The 20546-nt window shown below is 41.5% G+C and overlaps 2 protein-coding genes across 4 annotated transcripts; one reads left to right on the top strand and one right to left on the bottom strand.

Moving 5' to 3' along the window:
- The first annotated feature begins 543 nt into the window (after positions 1–543).
- Positions 544–13402, top strand: tp53 (tumor protein p53). 3 transcript variants are annotated; one of them, XM_071337560.1, is made up of 11 exons: positions 544–725; positions 1183–1320; positions 1587–1632; positions 1849–2058; positions 8872–9058; positions 9291–9403; positions 10601–10710; positions 10972–11117; positions 11307–11404; positions 11535–11638; positions 11792–13402. In XM_071337560.1, the coding sequence occupies exons 2-11, from the start codon at positions 1238–1240 to the stop codon at positions 11883–11885; spliced, it is 1191 nt and encodes a 396-aa protein (XP_071193661.1). In that variant the 5' UTR covers positions 544–725; positions 1183–1237; the 3' UTR covers positions 11886–13402. The 3 variants fall into 3 exon arrangements, with proteins under 3 accessions (XP_071193661.1, XP_071193662.1, XP_071193663.1); XM_071337561.1 differs by lacking the exons at positions 544–725; positions 1183–1320 and adding an exon at positions 1348–1410; XM_071337562.1 differs by lacking the exons at positions 544–725; positions 1183–1320 and adding an exon at positions 1426–1444.
- Positions 13247–19851, bottom strand: LOC139536865 (E3 ubiquitin-protein ligase TRIM39-like). The gene is made up of 9 exons (XM_071337559.1): positions 19595–19851; positions 19277–19410; positions 19080–19160; positions 17069–17170; positions 16669–16794; positions 16389–16523; positions 15749–15800; positions 15592–15645; positions 13247–15167 (listed from the first exon to the last, which is right to left on the bottom strand). Exons 1-9 carry the CDS (start codon positions 19635–19637, stop codon positions 14632–14634), a joined length of 1263 nt encoding a protein of 420 aa, XP_071193660.1. The 5' UTR covers positions 19638–19851; the 3' UTR covers positions 13247–14631.
- Between the last annotated feature and the right edge of the window lie 695 nt (positions 19852–20546).

Genomic DNA, 20546 nt, shown 5'->3' on the forward strand with positions numbered 1-20546 from the left:
TGTGTGTAGCGAGTCCGTCAGATCAGAGGCAGTAGGGATGACCAGGGATGTTCTCTTGATAAGCTTATGAATTAGACCATTTTCCTGTCCTGCTAAGCATTCAAAATGTAGCGAGTACTTTTGGGTGTCAGGGAAAATGTATGGAGTAAAAAGTACATAATTTTCTTTAGGAATGTAGTGAAGTAAAAGTTGTCAAACATATTCATAGTAAAGTACAGTTACCCCAAAAACGACCTAAGTAGTACTTTAAAGTATTTTCACTTAAGTACTTTACACCACTGCTAGCGGGACACCTCCAATGTATCTGGAATGTCAAACTTGTCCGTTTTCCTTGGGAGACTATTTCTGGAACGCACCCATCGACACTTAATCATACAACATGAAAATATTCCTTTGATATTTTATTTTAAGTTTACTATAATTTACAACACTAAAATGATATTATAAATATATTTCGATCCTCTCGGCGCAGTTTTGATTTGAATTCATTTACTTTTCGTTGGTTGGATTTGACTGGATGACCTATTTGACTCCGCCCATATTACAGGTCAAATTTAGGGGATTCCCCAACGCGTGGAAGAAAAGTATAAAAATATTGTGCTGGCAAACTAGATACTTAACACCCACGGCAATAACAAATGTGAATTTACATACCGAGTTAGCTAGCTACACTTCACCGGCAGCACTGTGCAATCAAGAGTTTCGGGGTAATCAGATCGGAGAAGGTAAGTTAGTCCACCACCAAATGATCAGAGCAATCTAGTTTCTAGAGAACATTGCTTGGTTTGTGGTTTATGGGTTTTGTTGTTATACATCATTCGGGTAGCCAATGACTGTACTGCTTTGATCTATGAGACTGACTTGAATGGGAGTTATCTAGCAAGGGAGATTGTACGTCGGCATTATTGTTTAATACCAAGTTAACGTTAGATTGTATTGAAATTATGTACGTTTGTTAGCTATTGCATAGTCATCGTGGCAATAACACGGAAGTGAGCCTGTTATGTATGAAAGACGAAAACGTTTTGAACCACACTTAGTATGTTGAGCCCTACCATTCTAATTACTACGATCTAATCATTTTGATATCTCTTGGCAATTTGTATTTTATACTGTTTAACGTTACATAGTAAATACGGTAACGCATATTTCATCTCATTATCATCGCTTGCCTCCTTTCAGCCCCGGTTGGCTTTTCTTCCCTGCGTGCTGCTTTGAGGTGCTAGAGAACGCTATCATGGCTGATCTGGCGGAGAACGTGTCTCTTCCCCTCAGCCAAGAGTCTTTCGAGGACCTGTGGAAAATGAATTTGAACCTGTTGTAAGAAAAAACGTGCAGTATTACAATTGAATGAATCAGATACTGAAATATCATGTTTTGTTTCTACCTCCAAGTGTTTCTGCCTCTCAGGTTTGTCTCTCCATCCTCAGGGTTATGACCATATGTGAGTGTAGACATAAGCAAAGCAGCTGTTGCTATCACCATCAGCTCCAAAGTTTCCACAATCTGAACTGTTCAATTATGAATGCCTGCATTTGGTTGTTTTCTGAGTTTGAAAGTCTCTTTCTCTCCCTCTCTCATATCAGGGCAGTTCCATCACCTGTAACCTCGGCTTGGGGGGAATATGGTAATGTACGTGTCACTGCAGCAAGTAATTTTTCCTTGTGCATGTTATTTCTATGTTTAATTTAGTGAGTTATTTTAATGTTGTCTCAAGTTACAATTTGGTTGTTGCTGAAAACATGTTGGTCTCTCCATTGCAGTGCACTATTTACCTAACCTTTGTAGGAAAGGATTGCTCTGATACCATTCGTTGTTTTAAGAAAAACCTAATTCTCTTACATGCAGTTCATGATGGAGACCCCTCTCCAGGGGGAATTTGATCCGAGTCTGTTTGAGGTGTCTGCAACAGAGCCTGCACCCCAGCCATCCATCTCTACCCTGGACACTGGCTCGCCACCTACCTCCACCGTACCAACCACCTCTGACTACCCCGGGGCCCTGGGGTTCCAGCTCCGTTTCCTCCAGTCCAGCACAGCCAAGTCCGTCACTTGCACAGTAAGTCTAAGGGATTTGACACCCTCACCTATGTATCTAGGGCCTTTAAAATATTTGTATTTTAATTTTGTTTGTTTTTTTCACAAAAATAATTTGAATTTTTTTATTAAAGATTTCTGATTTTTTCCCTCCAGTTTTTTTTCTTCAGGTTTTCACACAAAAAAAAATCACACTTTTTCATAGGAACAACATTGGTCCACAACAATGCTTAAACCACATCAGGAGAACACTTTTGATGTCTGGGAAAAAATATTCTGTACGTGGCAAAACAAATGCCCACCTGATTGATAGGCAATTCATCATGATGTTCTTCTGCCAAGTAGGCCTACTTTGCAGTCAACAGTTAATTGAAACGTTTTTGGGGGGAAAGCCTTTAGTTTTGTCATTCTAACCAGTTACCCAACACAAACGAGCGCATTCCCTAGCCATTACTACTTCAGAAAGTTGCTGGAAATGAGAAGCACTGATGCATTGATTTGAGAAACTAGTGCACTTTACCAAGTTTTCTAGTTCAATACATCTAATTAACTTTTTACTAGGTTCAATAAAAAAGTTGTTATATTGTTTAATTCCTTTTTAATATCAGATCCTGTGATTCCGTCCTCGCTTTCCCGCATTGCAGATTTTATTGGGCTATGATGGCTGCTCAATGAAGCTCTTATTCATTATTTAAAGTAGGCTGTGTAAAGAAAGTTGATCTAAATTGCCTAAATACTTTCTGTAGCTTATCAATCACATTGACTATAGTTTTAATTAAATATCATCTGATGGATTTTATCTGATGTATCTTATAACACTTAGTGGTGGTCAATTCCACAGTAACTGAATGACGCAGAGACTCTGATTTTTCAGAAAAAGTATGCCAAAGCAAAACCATTGATTGCGAAGTTAAACTATGCACAAGCACTGAATTTTACACAAATACATTTTACTTGAACAGTGCAGATTTTAAAGTTTGGTAACAGGAATGGCAGTAAAATCACCCTCGGTTTGACCACGATTTCCAAGAACTCTGTTAAATAGCTACCCAGATTTAAAGTGCGGTATTTTAGCAATTATCCCTAACTCGTGGATACAATTTGTACGTCTCTGCATATAGTATGAGGTAGTTTCACGAGCCAATGTTAACTAGCGTTAGCGCAGAAACATAAAAATGGTATCCACAAGTTCATCTGACTCTGGGGAAGTTGCCAAAATCCCAAGCTATCCCTATAAAAAGATGTATGCAGAAAGAATGGAGTGTGGGCTATGATATGACACCTTGAGTTTGAAAAAATCTATTTTGTTTATTGAATTACAGTAAGTGAACTAGATTAACACCTGGTAACAATAACATTTATGGGTCCATGATCTGTACTATGCATAATTATGAGTCGTTCTCTTCATGGTCATGCATCCTGAATAGGTACACAAAGGTAGAAAAATGTAATATCCTACTTTGAATGCTTGCTTATTATTCTACTACACACTGGATATTATTCTAATGAGCTCCACCCCCAAACAAGACCAAATTTGTTCGGACCAGACCAAATCTGTACCAATTATAGATGTCCAAACTGGTGAAACATAGACAGAGTACAGTAGAGTATAGCACAGCAAAGTAGAGTTCAGAACAGAGTATAGTACAGTAAATTATACTGTACTCTACTGAACTGTACTGACCTATAATCTACTTTTTACTGTACTGTTGTCCAAACATCTATGATTGCTTCAGATTTGGACTGACAATATTAAGTCCTGGACGTCAAAATCAAATTTTATTTTTCACATGCGCCGAATACAACAGGTGTAGGTAGACCTTACCTTTAAATGCTTACTTACAAACCCTTAACCAACAACGCAGTTTTAAGAAAAATATTTACTAAATAAACAAGAAGGAAAAAAAGAGCAACAATAAAATAACAAGGCTCAGTGGGTGAGAGGGCTGGTTACAGTAAATGGAAAGGGAGGAGTAGGTAGGTGTCAGTAAAAGCCGCGAGGGGTGACACGGAGAGAGCGAGGGAGGGGTTGTCCAGAGTGTTTTCGGACCGTTTGACCACCACATGACGAAGAAAGAACTGTTATGAGTTGAAGGTAGGACAGTAGCAGGTGACCCAACTGTGGTTTGTCACTACTATATAAGGGAATGGCACCTTGAGCTGTTAGTTGTAATTTATTTTGCTCATAATGTTTCGACCACCGTCTTATGACCGAAAAGAGCTTCTAAATATCAGGACAGCGATTACTCACCCCGTACTGGAGGAATACTTTTTCTTCAACGAGACGGACGGGAAGGATTTACTTCAGACGCCCGTCAAGGCCCTCATCCCCGTCATTCGCAAGAGAAGGAGACGGAGGTATCGTGGACGAAGGTCCGGGTGCCTTGTAAGGGTCCGTCACCGAGAGGGTAATCTATCTTCGGTCCTGTTAGCCAACGTACAATTGATCGATAATAAAGTAGACAAACTAAGATCACTTATATCCTACCGATGGGACATAAAAAAACATATCTCATGTTTCACCGAGTCGTGGCTGAATGACGACATGAATAACATTTTAAGCTTTTTCAGGCCGGATAGAACCGCGGCCTCTGGTAAGACAAGGGGTAGTGGTCTATGTATATTTGTAAACAAAAGCTGGTGCACGAAATCTAAGGAAGTCTCAAGGTTTTGCTCGCCTGAGGTAGGGTATCTCATCAAATTGTAGACCACACTATTTACCAAGAGTTTCTGTATTTTTCGTGGCTGTCTATATACCGCCACAAATTGATGCTGGCACTAAAACCGCACTCGATGCGCTGTATACGGCCATAAGCAAACAGAAAATCGCTCATCCAGAGGTGGCGCTCCTAGTGATTGGTGACTTTAATGCAGGGAAACTCAAATCCGTTTTACCTCATTTCTACCAGCATGTTAAATGTGCAATCAGAGGGGGGGGGAATTCTAGACCACCTTTACTTCACACACAGAGACGCGTTCAAAGCTCTTCCTCGCCCTCCATTTGGCAAATCTGACCATAATTCTATCCTCCTGCATACAATCAAAAACTAAAGTAGGAAGCACCAGTGACTCGGTCAATAAGTGGTCAGATGAAGCCGATGCTAAGCTACATTAGTGATGTGGTCCCCACAGTGACCGTACATACATACCCCAACCAGAAGCCATGGATTACAGGCAACATCCGCACTGAGCTAAAGGGTAAAGCTGCCGCTTTCACGGAGCGGGAATCTAACCCGGAAGCTTATAAGAAATTCCGAGCATGCGCTGACCAACTGGCAAGGTTCTTCACTAACATTTTCAACCAGTCCCTGACTGTAATACCAACATGTTTCAAGCAGACAACCATAGTCCCTGTGCCCAAGGACACTAAGGTAACCTGCCTAAATGACTACTGACCTGTAGCACTCACATCTGTAGCCATGAAGTGCTTTGAAAGGCTGGTCATGGCTCACATCAACACCGTTATCCCAGAAATGCAAGACCCACTCTAATATGCATACCGCCCCAACAGATCCACAGATGACTCAATTTATATTGCACTCAACACTGCCCTTTCTCACCTGGACAAAAGAAACACCTATGTGAGAATGCTGTTCATTGAGTACAGCTCAGCGTTCAACACCATAGTGCCCTCCAAGCTCATCACTAAGCTAAGGACCCTGGGACTAAACACCTCCCTCTGCAACTGGATCCTGGACTTCCCGATGGGCCGCCCCAAGGTGTTAAGGGTAGGTAACAACACGACAAGCCTATTCCCCCTCAGGAGACTGAAAAGATTTGGCATGGGTCCTCAGATCCTCAAAAGGTTCTACAGCTGCACCATCGAGAGCATCCTGACTGGTTGCATCACTGCCAGGTATGACAACTGCTCGGCCTTCGACCGCAAGGCACTACAGAGGGTAGTACATCACTGTGGCCAAGCTTCCTGCCATCCAGGACTTCTATACCAGGCGGTGTCAGAGGAAGGCAATACAATTGTCAAAGGCTGCAGCCACCCTAGTCATAGACTGTTCTCTCTGCTACCACACGGCAAGTGGTACCTGAGCGCCAAGTCTATGTCCAAAAGGCTACTTCACAGATTTTTTTAAACTTCTTGAAGCATTGTTGTTTAAGTGCTTGTAAGTAAGCATTTCACTGTAAGGTCTACACCTGTTGTATTTGGCGCATGTGACAAATAACATTTGTTTTGATGAATTCCAAATTCTTTGGGGGTTGTCTTTCTGTTACCAATTTGGTAATAGAATGATGCATTTTAATTACTTAATAAATCATAAACTAAATTGTTTAGTGGAAACGGTAACTAATTGGTTGGTTTAACTTTACGTGTTACTTCTGTGAACTTTCATTGTCCTCCCTCATGCGGCAGAATCGAAAATATCTTCAATATGTGGGTTTTTGGTAACAGAATGACAAGATACTAGGCAATAGTTCTTAAACCTACAGAAGGCAAAACATTTCAGGAAAACTAAATATAAATGTTGATATTAGTTGACAGGGGTCTTTACTTCAACATTGTGTTCTGATGTATTTCTAAGACCCCTTTTCCATCTGTTTTACCAGAAATCAAAGCCTTCACATGCTTGTTCTGAATTTTTCCGACGGGAAATGTTTGAGAAATGTACATATGCCGTAATTTCTAACAAATATAGACTCTTAGCTTTCGTTTGACACAATTTGATGTGCTCTTATGGACTTCACGTTAGTGCTCATGGTGCTTTCTACATGGAAATGCCCTGGTAACACTGTAGTTTTTGTAATTTGAATTGATCATTTTGAATATAACTAACATTCCATTCAACTTGTCACCAAGGTTGTCCTTTGTTTTTTTTCTCTCTTCTTTTTTTTTTTTTTTTTTACACTTAATCGTCCTAGATTCTATTCATATATTCGCAGACGAGTATATAGTCAAACACATCCAGTTAAGCATCCGTTGAATGGACATAGTAAATGACCTGGGCCACTGCAGAAAGTCAAATAAGGTCCAGTCCTCCTTTGTCTGTGCGGTGTAGCAGAAGGTCTCAGAGGAAGAGGGAGCCTTGCCACACAAGAACATGGCAGGATCATCCTTTTCTATTGTCATTGTAAAATCAATTGCTAGATTTAACCCAAGTCTTTGAACAACTTGGCCCATCAACATGTTAGACAAGTCAGACATGTTAGACATGGTGGCCCTTCTATATCTTGTCGATTTTTTTTTTTAAGACTGATTCACAAAGCATTGTCCTAAACAAACCCGTCATGGCTTATGTCGGTTTGTTTATGATTTCAACAACCCTATCCTTGCTGCCCTGCCCTGCTGCCCGCAGGGCAGGGCACCTCCCCCGCCCTGCGTCCTGTGCTTAGTTTGACTGCCGGTCAGTCAAATTTCTCTTTTTACATTTTTATTAGCACCATGACACCAAATGTTTCATTCATGTTTTTGGGGATGTGATCGTGGTGTTCACACATGTTAATGTAGCGGTATACACATGAGGTGTGGGCTTGATATTACAATGGAGCTAATATCTCATATTGATCTTAATGTGTCTTTTTATAATAGTAACTTACCTACTGGTGTTGGAAGTAACTCATACATAGCGTATAGATTATATACTGAACAAAAAATATAAACGCAACCCTTTCAAAGATTTTCTTGAGTTACAGTTCACAAGGAAATCAGTATATTTAAATAAATTCATTAGGCCATAAACATTTTGTTGGGACCAACACTTTACATGTTGCATTTATTTTTTTGTTCAGTGTTAGAGATTATGGGTTTTTGTGAAACAAAATCTGAAAAATAGACTTAAGACGAAATTAAGTTTCATTTGAAATGGTCACATCAGCATAAACGTCTTCTACTTGCAACAATGTTACTGATGTTGGTATCAAACTTGTACAATGTAACTCATTGTAGGCAGGCATTGTAAATGTGATGGGAGCTATATCATTTACTTTATAATGGTAAATTTGCAATATGGCTGCTAAAAAAAACAATATTAGTAACGCCTAACATTGTACTGTAGTAAACAATACTTTCACTGGAATGTTTTAATAAAGCATAGTAAGCATAAGGTTTAAATGGCAATGGTAAAGTTTGCCTGTGAGGACATGTCTTGACTTGCCTCAAAGCAGGGCTGGGGGAGGGGTTTCAGTCCTGGCCATATGAACTGGGGGAGCAGCTTAATCTCTACAGAATATTTAAACCTGGACTCATTCATAATCTGGAGAGTATATCAGGAGAGGAGTGATGTTTATTTGGAGGATGCTGGGCTGTCACAGCAGCCTTGAGTTTTAGTACAGTTGATAAGAATCAAGAGGACTCTGCTTTATACAGAAGGTAAAGATTCCTATTTTGTCCAAACTACTTGTAATGGTCAAATTTCCTTATCGTGTCACTAATTAGATCTAAACTAATCAAGTGCTTTGAAATAAATACATTTTCTACTGTCCAACGCTTCAAAGGGGACTTGGAAAGGTTCAGGGCAGAGTAAGACAAGAACAATGGGGGATCAGATTTACTTTGTGAATTTTGGACATGTATACATGATCATTTTGTGAGTTCAATCAAACTATCAGAAAAATAGAAGTTCGTTAGGCCTACTCATCTTGTTGGCTGACAAAGTAAATGTGGACACTTCTTCCAATATCTTCAATATGCACCTCGGAATTGGAGAATATGCACCTCTGAATTGGATAAGGACGCACGCAGTTTGGATCCAGTGACCAAATTTTGTGTGGTGAAGTTTGTATTTCGTTGCCATAATATCTATCACACTGGGATTAGAACAATGCTGACAGATGAAACAAAGACCCAACTATTGTTTTTGATTTAACAAACTCTTTCTCTCCCCAGTACTCGCCAGACCTGAACAAGTTGTTTTGCCAGTTGGCGAAGACTTGTCCAGTTCAGATTGTGGTGGACCACCCTCCTCCTCCTGGGGCAGTGGTACGAGCCCTGGCCATCTATAAGAAGCTGAGTGACGTGGCTGACGTGGTGAGACGCTGCCCTCACCACCAGAGCACCAGCGAGAACAATGAAGGTACACAACACAGCGGGAAGGCTACTCTTACCCATACTAAAACATGTTAGATTGATATAGAATGTTACACAGTGTGCTTCTCGATGCAGTATAGAGGGTCCACACTATAAAAGGAGTTTAAACGTCATTTTATACTTACACTTGTTGCCTCTTGAATGAGTAACGCAAATGTTTTGACTGGTAGGTTATCCTCTGTGTGTCACTTAATACGCAAGTGTTTTCTGTGCCTTAGGTCATGCCCCGCGAGGTCACCTGGTCAGAGTTGAGGGGAACCAGCGAGCAGAGTATATGGAGGATGGTAACACTCTGAGACAGAGCGTGCTCGTCCCCTATGAGCCTCCTCAGGTAGGGTCCCATACACTACTGTTGTGTGTGTGAGTTAGGGCTGACCCCATTTAGTCGATTGGACGATTGTTTGGTCTATAGGCTGTTGGTCGACCGAGATTTCTTTAGTCAAGCAGTCAAGCAAAATAGTTAAGTAAACCAGCATATTGGTGTTGAGAACAATGTGTCGGAGGCAGCAGCGGAGTGAGGAGACGAGAAAACGGCCCTTGCCTTAATTGTCTAAGATAATTTAGGAGCACGAGAACCTCAACTTAATTAAGTCTATAATCAATAGCCTAACTGTTAAACATGCCTGGCTTTATAAATCATCCATACAGAAATAAGATAAGCAGATGATAATAAGCACCTGGATGATCATCAAGACTCTGGGAAGAATGTTCGATGGACAGATAAGTCAAAAGTATAACTTTTTGGATGACACGTGTCCCATTATGCCTGCCAAAAACCAAACACTGCATTACACAGTAAGAACCTTATACCAAAGGTCAAGCGTGGTGGTGGTAGTGGGATGGTTTTGGAGTGCTTTGCTGCCTCAGGACCAGGACGACTTGCCTTAATAGAATGAACCATTAATTCTGCTCTGTATCAGAGAATGTCAGTCCATCCGTCTGTGAGCTGAAGCGCAGCTGGGTCATGCATGAACCAAAACACACAATCAAGTCGACATGAAAATGGTTAAAAAGCAACACATTTTAAGTTTTGGAATGGCCTAGTCGAAGTCTCCAGACCTAATCCCAATTCAGATGTCGTGGTAGGACTTGAAACGAGCAGTTCATGCTTGCAAACCCACACGTCGCTGAGTTAAAGCAGTTCTGCATGGAAGAGTGGGCCAATATTCCTCCACAGTGACGTGAGCGACTGATTAACATCTATAGGAAGTGGATGGTTGGTGTCACTGTAGCTAAAGGTGGCATAACCAGTTGCGTGTAAGGGGGAATTTATTTTTTCACATAAGGGTATTGGGTGTTGCATAAATTTGTTTATTTAAGTGTTATTTGTTCACTCAGGTTCCCTTTATCTAATATTAGGTTTTGGTTGAAGATCTGCTTAACATTCCGTTTCAAAAATATGCAGAAGTAGAGAGGATCAGAGAGGGGGCAAATACTTTTTCACAGCACTGTATATGTTTTGTATGAGGGAGCGTGTGTTTGGGGGCATCCATCAGTCACAGCTGTCTATCTCTATCTGGTTTCCCAGGTGGGATCAGAGTGTACCACTGTGCTCTACAACTTCATGTGCAACAGCTCCTGTATGGGCGGGATGAACCGCAGACCCATCCTCACCATCATCACCCTGGAGACACAGGAGTTAGTGTCATCTAATAATCCATTTTAGACTACTGCTCCATTGATTATCTTTGATTTGTCATCGCTACCTGCCTGTCTCTCCTCTGCAGGGTTTTGTCTCAGTTTCATTTACATTCAGTCATTGTTGCTTTTCTAATTAGTAAAATGTATAATTTGACTGAATTCAAATGGAATTGACCCCAACCCTGGTCCTGGGTTGACCCCCAACCAATGTCATGTCATAGTATGACAGTGATGGGAACTTCCTCTCCCGTTCTGCAGGGGCCAGCTCCTGGGCCGGCGCTCCTTTGAGGTGCGTGTGTGTGCCTGTCCTGGTCGAGACAGGAAGACAGAGGAGATCAACCTGAAGAAGCAGCAGGAGACAACCCTGGAGACCAAGACCAAGCCTGCCCAGGGAATCAAACGCTGTAATTGATCCTGACAATCTTAAAGCGGTGGTCTTGGGGTTGGGATTAACATAAAATGGCAAAAAGAAAGATGCCAGATTCACATTGGACTTTTAAAGTTGTATGATGGCTGACAAAGGTTGACATTGACCTATGACCCTGAGTGTGAGCAGTTCCTCATCGTGTGTGTCATGTTTGTGTTCTTCTAAGCTATGAAGGAGGCCTCCCTGCCTGCCCCTCGGCCTGAGGCCAGTAAGAAGACCAAGTCCTCCCCTGCTGTGAGCGACGATGAGATCTACACTCTTCAGGTAACTGCTCAGAGGACAGACCAATGGCAGTTTATTATCATGTCTAGTCCCCTTCAGAGATGCCTAGTCACTAGTCTGCTGTTGGCTGTTTGTGTATACTGTGTGTAACTGAGCTCATCTGCCCATCCAGATTCGAGGGAAGGAAAAATATGAGATGCTGAAGAAGTTCAATGACAGTCTTGAACTGAGTGAGTTGGTGCCTGTTGCCGACGCTGACAAATACCGTCAGAAACGGTGAGTTCACTCACTTCTCTGACACACATCCTCGCTTTCTCCCTCTCTTTCCCTTATGCAACATTAGAATTCTCCCTTTTGTGCATTTGGCTCTCTTGTGTGTGTCGTTTCCTTTCCGAATCTTATTCAAATGAAACATTAAATCCCCTACAGCCTCACCAAGAGAGTTGCCAAACGGGAAATGGGAGTGGGGCCGAAGAAAGGGAAGAAACTACTGGTGAAGGAGGAGAAGAGCGACTCTGACTGAGAAGGAGAGCGAGTCGTTCCATGTCATTTCAGCACGCCGTGACACCCACCATCTGATTGTTCTGAAATTGTTTCTGTAATTGGAAACAGGTAAGATTGGCATTCTTAAAACATTTTGTTGATAGGTACATTTTATCTTGGAGAAATTAAGCTTTTTGATTGCACCCAAGGTGGCCATTTTAATTGATAGGATTCAGATAATATTCAAGAAATATAGTACCCAACATCTGATTTGGATAAAACTGCTTCCTACCAATGAGTAAGACAAATAAATGTCAAACGCCACCTACGGGGGGGGGGGGACCTCATGCCAAGCCCACCCCCAACATCCAGTTTACAGTTTCAGTTCTGTATATTGTATTATCTGAATCCTATTAAAATTGCCAATTTGGGTGCAATCAATTAGCTTAATTTCTAAGATCAAATTATATTTCAGCAAAATGTTTCAGGAATGCTAATCATATCTGTTACCAACTACAGAAATTATTTCAGAACAATCTGAGATGGTGGGTGTTAATCCTCTTTCTTGTGCTTTTTGAGGTGGAACGACCCAAGAGAGAGAGAATTAACCCGTTCTGCTTTGTTTCTATTCTGCCAAATAACCTTTTCTATTGATTGCGGGAGTACGGTGAACTGTTAATGCTTGCAGCTTACTAGCCTTATGTTAGCAAGCTGTTTTAGGACTCTTAAGTGCAGGTCGAGGTTATTTTTCTGTCATGCTTATGGGCAGCTTTGGTGCGCACGTCAGTTGGTTGGTGGCCCATGCAGATCCTGAATCCCTGTTCTAGTTTGACTCACTCTCAGAAGACAATGAACTCCTGTCCTGTTAGACTGTCTTGCTTTTTGTAAAATGATCTACTTTTCTATATAGTATGTGCATTCCCCTGGGTTCTCTGTACTGTACATTTAGCTAACAACCTAGCATGGCCATCACTGTCAATTTTGCATATGAAGGAAAAGTATGCATTCGAGTACAGGGGCCTGACTGTGGTTCATAACTGATGATGTTTAGTTAGCGAGTCCTATTGATAAGATCCTTACTTGAATAATTGGTGAGCCCTTCAACTGAACATCTACCTCCCTAGTCATTTTATATTGTGAACTGTAAACTAGAGTATTTTTGTCCTGACACTGCCATACGTGTCCAGCTCAACATGTCTGCTCTGCGACACCTCTTTTACCATGATGTTAAAATGTATGCTTTGGTAGTGTCGTAAGACAGCCTTACCCGGAAGAGTAGCTGATTTGGTTCTGTGTGCCTAGATTAAGTTTGGAGTAGAGAACCTTCTACTAGTAAAAAAGTGTTAATTGCAGCCTTAGTTGGATATTTTTTAAGGTCCAATTATTGATATCTTTTTTGTAGTTTTGTATTCTAAAATGTTTTTGTTACCCTTTTTTTTTGTTAATTTTTGTTAAGAGGAAGAGTATACACACACACACACACACACACTTTATTACACTGCAACAGAAATACATTTACTTTTTCATAAAATTATTAAAGAAAGAAATTACTTTTCATTGTTTGGCTTTGTGTGATTTATTGTATAAATAGATATATGTATTAGTAAGTGTGACAGCATGCATGGAATCTAAAGCATAGGTAATACATTTGACGTTGAATTATTATGATGAAAATATTTCATACAAAAGTGATTGGTCCAAGCTTGATCAATTTTAGTTCATATTGATGGCTATTAAACCAACTGAAGTTCTGTTCATTTCTCATATTGTGTGTGTATATACTGTACAAAAATTAACACGTAAAGTGTTGGTCTCGTATTTCAGCTCATGAAACATAAGATCCCAGAAATGTTCCATATGCACAAAAAGCTTATTTTGTGCACAAACTTGGTAACATCCCTGTTAGTGAGCATTTCATCCTTTGTCAACATAATCCACCCACCTCACAGGTGTGGCATATCAAGAAGCTGATTTAAACAGCATGATCATCGCTGCAACTCCCGTACGAACTCGAGAGAGGCGAAGGTCGAGAGCCATGCGTCCTCTGAAACACGACCCGCCAAGCCGCACCGCTCCTTGACAAAGTGCTCACTTAACCCAGAAGCCAGCCGCACCAATGTGTCGGAGGAAACACGTACACCTAGTGACTGTCAGCGTGCATGCGCCCGGCCTGCCCCAGGAGTCGCTAAAGCGCGATGGGACAAAGACATCCCTGCTGGCCTAACCCGGACGATGCTGGGCCAATTGTGCGCTGCGTCATGGGACTCGCGGGCGAGGCCGGCTGCGGCACAGCCTGATATCGAACCCGGATCTGTAGTGACGACGCTAGCGCCACTTGGGAGGCTCGAAAAATCTAATTCTGATTGGCTGGGCCTAGCTCCCCCATGGCTGCGCCCCTGCATCCATAGATTAGGGCCTAATGAATTTATTTAAATTGATTGATTTCCTTATGTGAACTGTAACTCAGCAAAACCTTTGAAATAGTTGCATGTTGTGTTTATTTTTGTTCAGTAGAGATACTAAATATATACTTCAGAGATACTTCATAGATACTAGATGTATCTTCCATGGAGGCAACAGGAGGGCTCTTAACAGATATTTTGAGGTCACGGTTCCAGGATCAAGGTTATCTGTTGTTGCTGCACACTGATTAAGCCTAAACCTGAGAATCTCCATTGAGTTTGTTTTTTTAGTCCAGGGCGAGCAGGAACAGCCCCTATGATGGGTAGAGGGTAGGCTCTTCTGACACACACGAGTTTGGTGTTCTGAGATTAGGTAGGGGGTGTCTAGTCTACATCTGTGACATACTTCGGCGATGAGATGGTGATGAGGGTGCGTCCATCCAGTGGAGCAAACAGAGGATACAGCTTCTCCTTGAAGTTATCCGTGAATGTATAGATGTGTGCCCGGGTCTCCGCATTGTAGAAGGAGATTTGACCCTCCTCGTAGTCCAGAAAGATGCCCACCTTGCGGGGCAGCATCTCCATGGGCAGGGAGGTCTCGGTCTTGGTGCAGGCGTAGAACTGCCTCATGCTGCGCCACAGGGCCCAGTAGCCTTCTGCGGGGGTCATAGGGAAGCGACCGTGGCGTTTGGACGTGGCGGTGGTCAGACCGACCCTCCAGTATCCGTTGTTGGCCAGGGTAACCTCCCAGTAGTGACGTCCAGAGGACAGGCCCTCCCAGCCCAGGACGCAGGGCCAGCTGTCATAGCGCTGTGTGCTGAAGGCCGCCTCTGTCGTGCAGTGAGCCTCCTGGACCTTCTTATGGTCATCTGAGAGCAGCAGCCATGGGTGGTTGGTCATAGGGTCCAAGTTAATGTCAACTATGTAGGATAACATGAGAGGAGAGGTTTTAGTGTAGTTTCAGGGCAATAGAGGACCCACAATTGAAATGATTTGTTTCTATTATCCTGTTATTTTGAAAGCACTGAATCCACCTGTGTGGCTGTAATTGCTTTTTTTTTTATCTAATCAATTCTGTCCATCTAAATACATTTTCATGTCACTCTACTGCAGTGTTTCCCAACTCCGGTCCTCAAGTACTCCCAACAGCACACATCTTTGTTGTAGCCACAGACAAAAACACCTGATTCAACTTATCAAGGGCTTGATGACTCGTTGACAAGTAGAATCAGGTGTGCTTTTCCGGGGCCACAACAAAAAGATGTATTGTTGGGAGTAACTGAGGACCGTAGTTGGTAAAACACTGTACTGAATTATGAAATGCAGCAAATGAAGCATAATTACCCGAAGCACTGCATATCCAGTTCCACACTGAGTTTGGGATGTACTTAGGTGTTTCTGTCAATTCAGGAGAAGAAGACGATAAGATACCTCAATAACATTCAAATGTAAAAATACATTTTCAAAGAAAACAGAGATTGGGATGTTAGGGGGGGCATACCTGTTTTCCAGGTGCGTTGTTTCGTAGCCAGCCATAGCTGGGGAATGATACCCTATAGAAGAAGCAAAGAGAAGGGTTGCGTCAGAATTTGGGGCAATGCCAGTGGATGTGGATGATAGAGAGCAGCGGCCAGAGGGCATGAACAGGAGTAATAAAGGAGGGCACTTTGATACCAATGGGCAGTTCTAGAGGGTAGTATTTCATTCCAAAACTGTTGACTCAACTGTAGGTAATAGAAAGGTCAGCACGAAGTATTGCTGATGATTTATGTGATCTGATAACGATTTATATTGGCTGGTCTATAGCCCCTTTGATTAGGCGGCTGCCTTATCACTGCTTGCATACAAGAACTTTATCTGGCGCCGTCCTCCTCTTTTGATTGACAAAAGGTTATCTGAGGACAATATTCTAGGTGAATCGAAACCTAACTCAAATTCTGTGTTTTCCATTTTGAAATAGGTAAATAGTACCAATCATAGCTTGAAATTATAAAGAAATGTAATAAGACTGGATCCTACAAAGTTTGAGGGAAATGTGTGGGTGGCAGGGTTATGGTTAGGGTTGAACTAGCGTGTGGACATGAAGCTAGGGTTTTGGTTCGGGTCAGGCTTGAACATAGGGTAAGGGCTGTGTGCCTCACCATGCTGCTGTCCTCTTCCTTCAGTAGAGACCAGGTGATGAACTCCAGGAAGGGGAGGAGGGTCACCAGCTTCTTCTTATTCAGCTCCAGCCGTCTCAGCATCTGGGTCAGCTCATCCCTCATCAGACCACATCTCTGAATGGACACAAACAGTGCAAGATTCATTCATTGATTTGATCTCATTGAGACTGACTCTGACCCTAGATCAGGCAACCTCTACCTACACCAATGATATGTGTCAATCAGAAATGTTGGCTATGGCTGGCAAGAACACACACACCTCTGTGACACTCTGCAGCTCCTTAGCCCATTCCATGATCCTCTGCTCTGCCTGTGTGGAGGGTCCAGGATCCTCCCTGTTCTTCTCCAGGTCTATGAGGTCAGCTCTCTCCTGTATCCAGGGACTCTGTGGGACAGAGTAAAACATATGAAGTATAGACAATTATTGTGTTTGTATCAGTGTCTCATATAAATGAAATAAATAATTGTTATGAGTAAGATTAATGGATGCTCAATTGATCATCCTGGTTTGATTAATTCACATCATAGTAAAGTATAGGAGATCACTTCCCCCCCTCTTTATCTGTCATGTCCTAGTCAACCCCATCCATATTTTACAGTATGAATATGCAAGTAGCTCGAGATGAGATTTGTGAGAATATTGTTAGTAACCCACTCACTGTGTCCACTCTCTTCAACTCCTCTGCCCATTGGAGGATGAGTTTACGACACTGTTCCAGACTCTGTTCGCTCTGCTGGTCCACTCTGACATTCTTACTGCGCTGCAGAACAACACACAACAACAAGTTGACTTACACAGCACAAAACTGTAATTTACACTCAAATACTATTTGAGCGTTTCCTCTAGCCTGTCTAGATGGGTGGGGTTTACAGTTGTGTGACTATTCTATTTGTCCATTAAGTCAGGCAAGCTCAATCAAGCACAGATAAAGTATTTTAAAATGATTTCAAATAGTATTTGAAGCAAGGTTTGCAAGAAACTCCGTAATTTGCCCCAAAGCTTCTTCCCATTCATATGTCAGCCCACCATCCCCACTCCTGTCCCAATGAGCTGATGTAGCGTCTCCCCCACCAAATTTAGATCTTATTTCACGTTTAGTTTATCTAAGGACAGGTAAGTTCTTTCATAAGAAGTATACCGTTTTTTATCAACCACTGTGATCCATGGATTTATGGCATACAGTCTCCCTGAGCAACGTTTATGAAAGTCCCATAAAACAACAACAGTGAAGGCTCTATTTCCTTGTCAAGGGCCATTCTGGATTACGACTCAGGATAAAGGTTAAGGTAAAGGGCGATCCATTCAATCACTTGGTTTTGGGAGATTTTGTACTTCGACATCTCCTTGTCCCAGATTCAAATCTCGTCGTAGTTTTCCATTAAGGGGACATATGACCTTCTATAATCTACATGCCATACATACACTGTAGATAGAATATGATGCATAATATTTAGCTCAAATGATCAAATCCAAAACAAAGCATGATTTCATTTAGTTTTTTCAAATGATGTGTAGTGATTTACTATCCATAAGCAGACAAAGAAAGAACTCAACCAGGAAACCATGATGACAAATCCATAACCAGAAAATTCATTTTCTAACAGCATGAAATAAACTCCATTATAAGCCACAACAAACTAAGACATCAAGCTGAGTTGTCTCATTTTAGTCAGAACGTGACTCAATAGAATTTGACACGTGTTTCAATTTAATCTGCCCAGCAACCACAAAGCTTTCAAAACGTACATTTAAAACAGAGATTAATTTATACTCTTCTTGCTTCATTTACTCAGTATATTTACGCAATAAGGCCTGAGGAGGTGTGGTATATGGCCAATATATCACGGCTAAGCGCTGTTCTTATGCACAACCCAACGCGGAGTACCTGGATACAGCCCTTAGCTGTGGTATATTGGCCATATATCACAAGCCCCCGAGATACCTTATTGATATTATAAACTGGTTACCAACGTAATTAGAGCAGTAAAAATAAATGTTTTGTCATACCCATGGTATACGGTCTGATGTACCACGGCTGTCAGCCAATCAACATTCATGGCTCGAACCATCCAGTATACCGTGTGTATACCTAGGGGTAACTGATGATTTCAACTGTCAATCTACATTACCCTACAACAGCACGCCGGCTCCCATACAGTGTTTCAGTACTCCTAAACATACGAATAAAGACCGATCAAGAAATATGCAAATATACATACAACAAAGGATTTGGGCCCAACGTGGGACCCAGTCCCTAAGTCTCAGGCCTACCTAACCAAACCTTATACAGTAAGGCCCAGCCCAGACAGATCTTCTGTCTCAGGCCTATCTTGCAGACCTTAAATATTTAGTCTCAGGCCTACCTTGCAGACCCTAAATATTTAGTCTCAGGCCTACCTTGCAGACCCTAAATATTTAGTCTCAGGCCTACCTTGCAGACCCTAAATATTTAGTCTCAGGCCTACCTTGCAGACCCTAAATATTTAGTCTCAGGCCTACCTTGCAGACCCTAAATATTTAGTCTCAGGCCTACCTTGCAGACCCTAAATATTTAGTCTCAGGCCTACCTTGCAGACCTTAAATATTTAGTCTCAGGCCTACCTTGCAGACCCTAAATATTTAGTCTCAGGCCTACCTTGCAGACCCTAAATATTTAGTCTCAGGCCTACCTTGCAGACAACCTCCACCTGTTGTTTCCACTGTGTGATGAATCCAACACAGTCCTGCAGGCTACGCAGGTCCTTTAGGCCCTATAAGGAAAAAGAAAATCAAGCTGTCAATTCACTGTCTCTCACTTTCACTGCCATTATCCATATAATTTATTCTCAATCTCTCTCTCTTTCTGACTGTAATGTCCATCCTGTACCTTTTGTCTGGATGGTTTGCTGCTCAATTTTAGTTTAGGTGCTGAGTTGTGAGTCTGTAGGTCTTCTGGCAGTTCCCATCGTACTGCCCCGATCGAGCTGTTCTGCGTTGCACTCTCCTCGACGTCTTCGAATTCTGACACACACGTACACAAAACCAAACTTTTGTCAATTGATTACACACATTTTACATGGGTTAAAATGAAATCTGTCTGATAAGGAATTGTTCTTATGTGTATATGCAGGCATGGTTACATGTCATATAGAGGCCTCACAGGAAGTCTGTCACAATGCTGAATCAGCAATAATAAACAACTTACTGATCTTCTTCTCTTTGAGAATACTCTTCTTGAGAATACTCATTTTTGGGTGTTTATTGAGCCACTTTAGTGCTTTCTTTATGCTATTGGTGTAGAATCTGAAACAACATTCACATAGTAGGCCTTAGTACTCTCTTCAATACAAACATAGTTGCCTACCTGATCATTTTGGCAGTGCGTTTTCGAATTGATATTTTCTTTTATCACTGAGCTGTCAAATAATAGCATAAATCAATATGTAAACCTGTGGCAATTAAAGTCACATATTCTGTCTATCAGCACAACGATCATCCACGCAAAAGAAAAAGGACATGCTATTGGTTATCATTGCGAAATAAAGAAAACTTTATTTTACATTTACTATAACTGTATGAAATGGTAATAATCACATGGACTCACCTCACAAAGAGAAAACGTCACACAAGACTGATTAAATGATAACCGAAGCAAGTCAAACTTCATTGAGCATGTTTAAATTGATACTAATTAAACTGATAGTTAATCATAATAATTGATATAAGCAGTGCATATATATAACTGATAAACCTCTTACCCTGTGAGGGTCCTGGCCTAGGAGTGAAAGAGACACAAACCAGGTTGTGTTCCGAGAGAGCTAAAATACCAAAAGCCTCTGGTACAGAGAGACTTGAGTCTCCCAGACAGACAGTCATGCTGCTATCAGCTAGACCTTTGGTCCTTTTTATGGATTCCCAATCCCAGCAGATCTAGCCTTCATCAGATCAAAATCACGCACCATACCTTTACTATCTACCTGAATATAGAGATGCTCTTTTTTACTGCATATGATTTAACATAATTACAGAGAAAGAAAGTCGATGAACTTTGTTAGACACTTAAATAAAATCTACAATAAAAACAGATAAGAATAAGAAATAAAAGTAACAAGTCATTAAAGAGCAGCAGTAAAATAACAATAGCGAGACTGTATACA

Source organism: Salvelinus alpinus, chromosome 13 (assembly GCF_045679555.1).
Source record: "Salvelinus alpinus chromosome 13, SLU_Salpinus.1, whole genome shotgun sequence".
Taxonomy (NCBI): domain Eukaryota; kingdom Metazoa; phylum Chordata; class Actinopteri; order Salmoniformes; family Salmonidae; genus Salvelinus; species Salvelinus alpinus.

Coding starts and splice junctions, on each gene's coding strand:
- tp53 (XM_071337560.1), top strand. CDS start 1,238: ATGGCTGATCTGGCGGAGAACGTGTCTCTTCCCCTCAGCCAAGAGTCT. Junction 1,633..1,848: donor CTTGGGGGGAATATGGTAAT/GTACGTGTCACT, acceptor TCTTACATGCAG/TTCATGATGGAGACCCCTCT. Junction 10,711..10,971: donor ATCACCCTGGAGACACAGGA/GTTAGTGTCATC, acceptor CCCGTTCTGCAG/GGGCCAGCTCCTGGGCCGGC.
- LOC139536865 (XM_071337559.1), bottom strand. CDS start 19,637: ATGAGTATTCTCAAGAAGAGTATTCTCAAAGAGAAGAAGATCA. Junction 19,411..19,594: donor TCTCAAAGAGAAGAAGATCA/GTAAGTTGTTTA, acceptor CGTGTGTGTCAG/AATTCGAAGACGTCGAGGAG. Junction 15,801..16,388: donor AGGAAGAGGACAGCAGCATG/GTGAGGCACACA, acceptor CTTCTTCTATAG/GGTATCATTCCCCAGCTATG.